This window comes from Nannospalax galili, unplaced genomic scaffold (genome assembly GCF_000622305.1).
Source record: "Nannospalax galili isolate Female #2095 unplaced genomic scaffold, S.galili_v1.0 scaffold1027, whole genome shotgun sequence".
NCBI lineage: Eukaryota > Metazoa > Chordata > Mammalia > Rodentia > Spalacidae > Nannospalax > Nannospalax galili.
In genome coordinates, this window is record NW_008355723.1 from 356,978 (window position 1) to 358,020 (window position 1,043).

The window sequence follows — 1,043 nt, forward strand, 5'->3', positions numbered from 1 at the left end:
TGTCCATCATGTGTCATGCAGTGCCATTGGAGAACAGAAAAGGGCATCGGATCCCCTGGAACTGGAGTTACAGATGGTTGATAGCTATCATGTGGGTGCTAGGATTCAAACCCAGGTCCTCTGCAAAAACAGCCAGTGCTCTTAACCACTGAGCCATCTCTCTAGCCCCAGAACTGAATTTTCAAGTGAACTTAATTTTGAATAATTGAAGTTAGACATTAAATTCCTACATGTTGCTAATAGTTCCTAAATTGGGCAGTGCATATTTAGTCATAGCTTGGGATTTTTACTACTGCTACTGACCTTAGCAGGGTTAATCTCTGAAACAGAAGCAATTACAGCAGTATCAGACACTATGAGTATAGAATCAGGAAAATTAGAATAGGGTTTTTCAGTTTTCAATTTAACCGTAGGTCAGAACTACAGACAGTCTTTCTACATGCCCTTCCACACAGTTGGAGTGATGTGGAGAGTCCTTCTGTTTCATCATGTTAAGGCCCCACCTGGATGGGCTCTTGTTTGAAGAAGACAGCACAGGGGAGGAGACTGGCCTGATGGGAGATGACATCCCGGCAGACAAGTTGGGGGATCCAGCTGTGGTCAGAGAGTGGGCTCTTCTGGAATGGAGGGGGTTAGGAGAGTTAGTGGTAGCGTTCACCTCTGTGAGGATGAAAGAGAGAAAAGAGGCAATGATTTAGATTGTACTTTCTATTAGAAATCAGCAAAGACAATCTATGTGATTGATTTCTGTGTAAGAAGCATCCAAATACTTTGATGGGTGGGCTAATCTGATAGATTCTCAGCTGGCTACACTTTAGGATCATCTGGGAGCTTAAGAAAATACACAGATGCTCAAATCCTTGGCAAAGATATATAAATCACTTGGTCATGAGTGTGGCCAGAACATGCAAATATATTTTCAAAAACTCTAACATCCAGTCAGTTGTACTTTATATAATAGCAAGCTAATGAGGATCTTCTTCCAAGTACACTGTGCTTTTAGAGGTGCCTTTCAGGCTTCAAATCTCATTGAGACAGTTTTT

General features: G+C 41.8%; 1 protein-coding gene across 2 annotated transcripts in view; it reads right to left on the reverse strand.

The window, feature by feature from the left end:
* Plce1 (phospholipase C epsilon 1) overlaps window positions 1-1,043 on the reverse strand; it is a 351,996-nt gene that overhangs the window by 70,376 nt on the left and 280,577 nt on the right. For both annotated transcript variants that reach the window (XM_017803186.2, XM_017803185.2), the window contains exon 11: window positions 552-660. In XM_017803186.2, coding sequence (XP_017658675.1) covers window positions 552-660 — 109 coding nt within the window. The remainder of the gene's footprint in view (window positions 1-551; window positions 661-1,043) is intronic.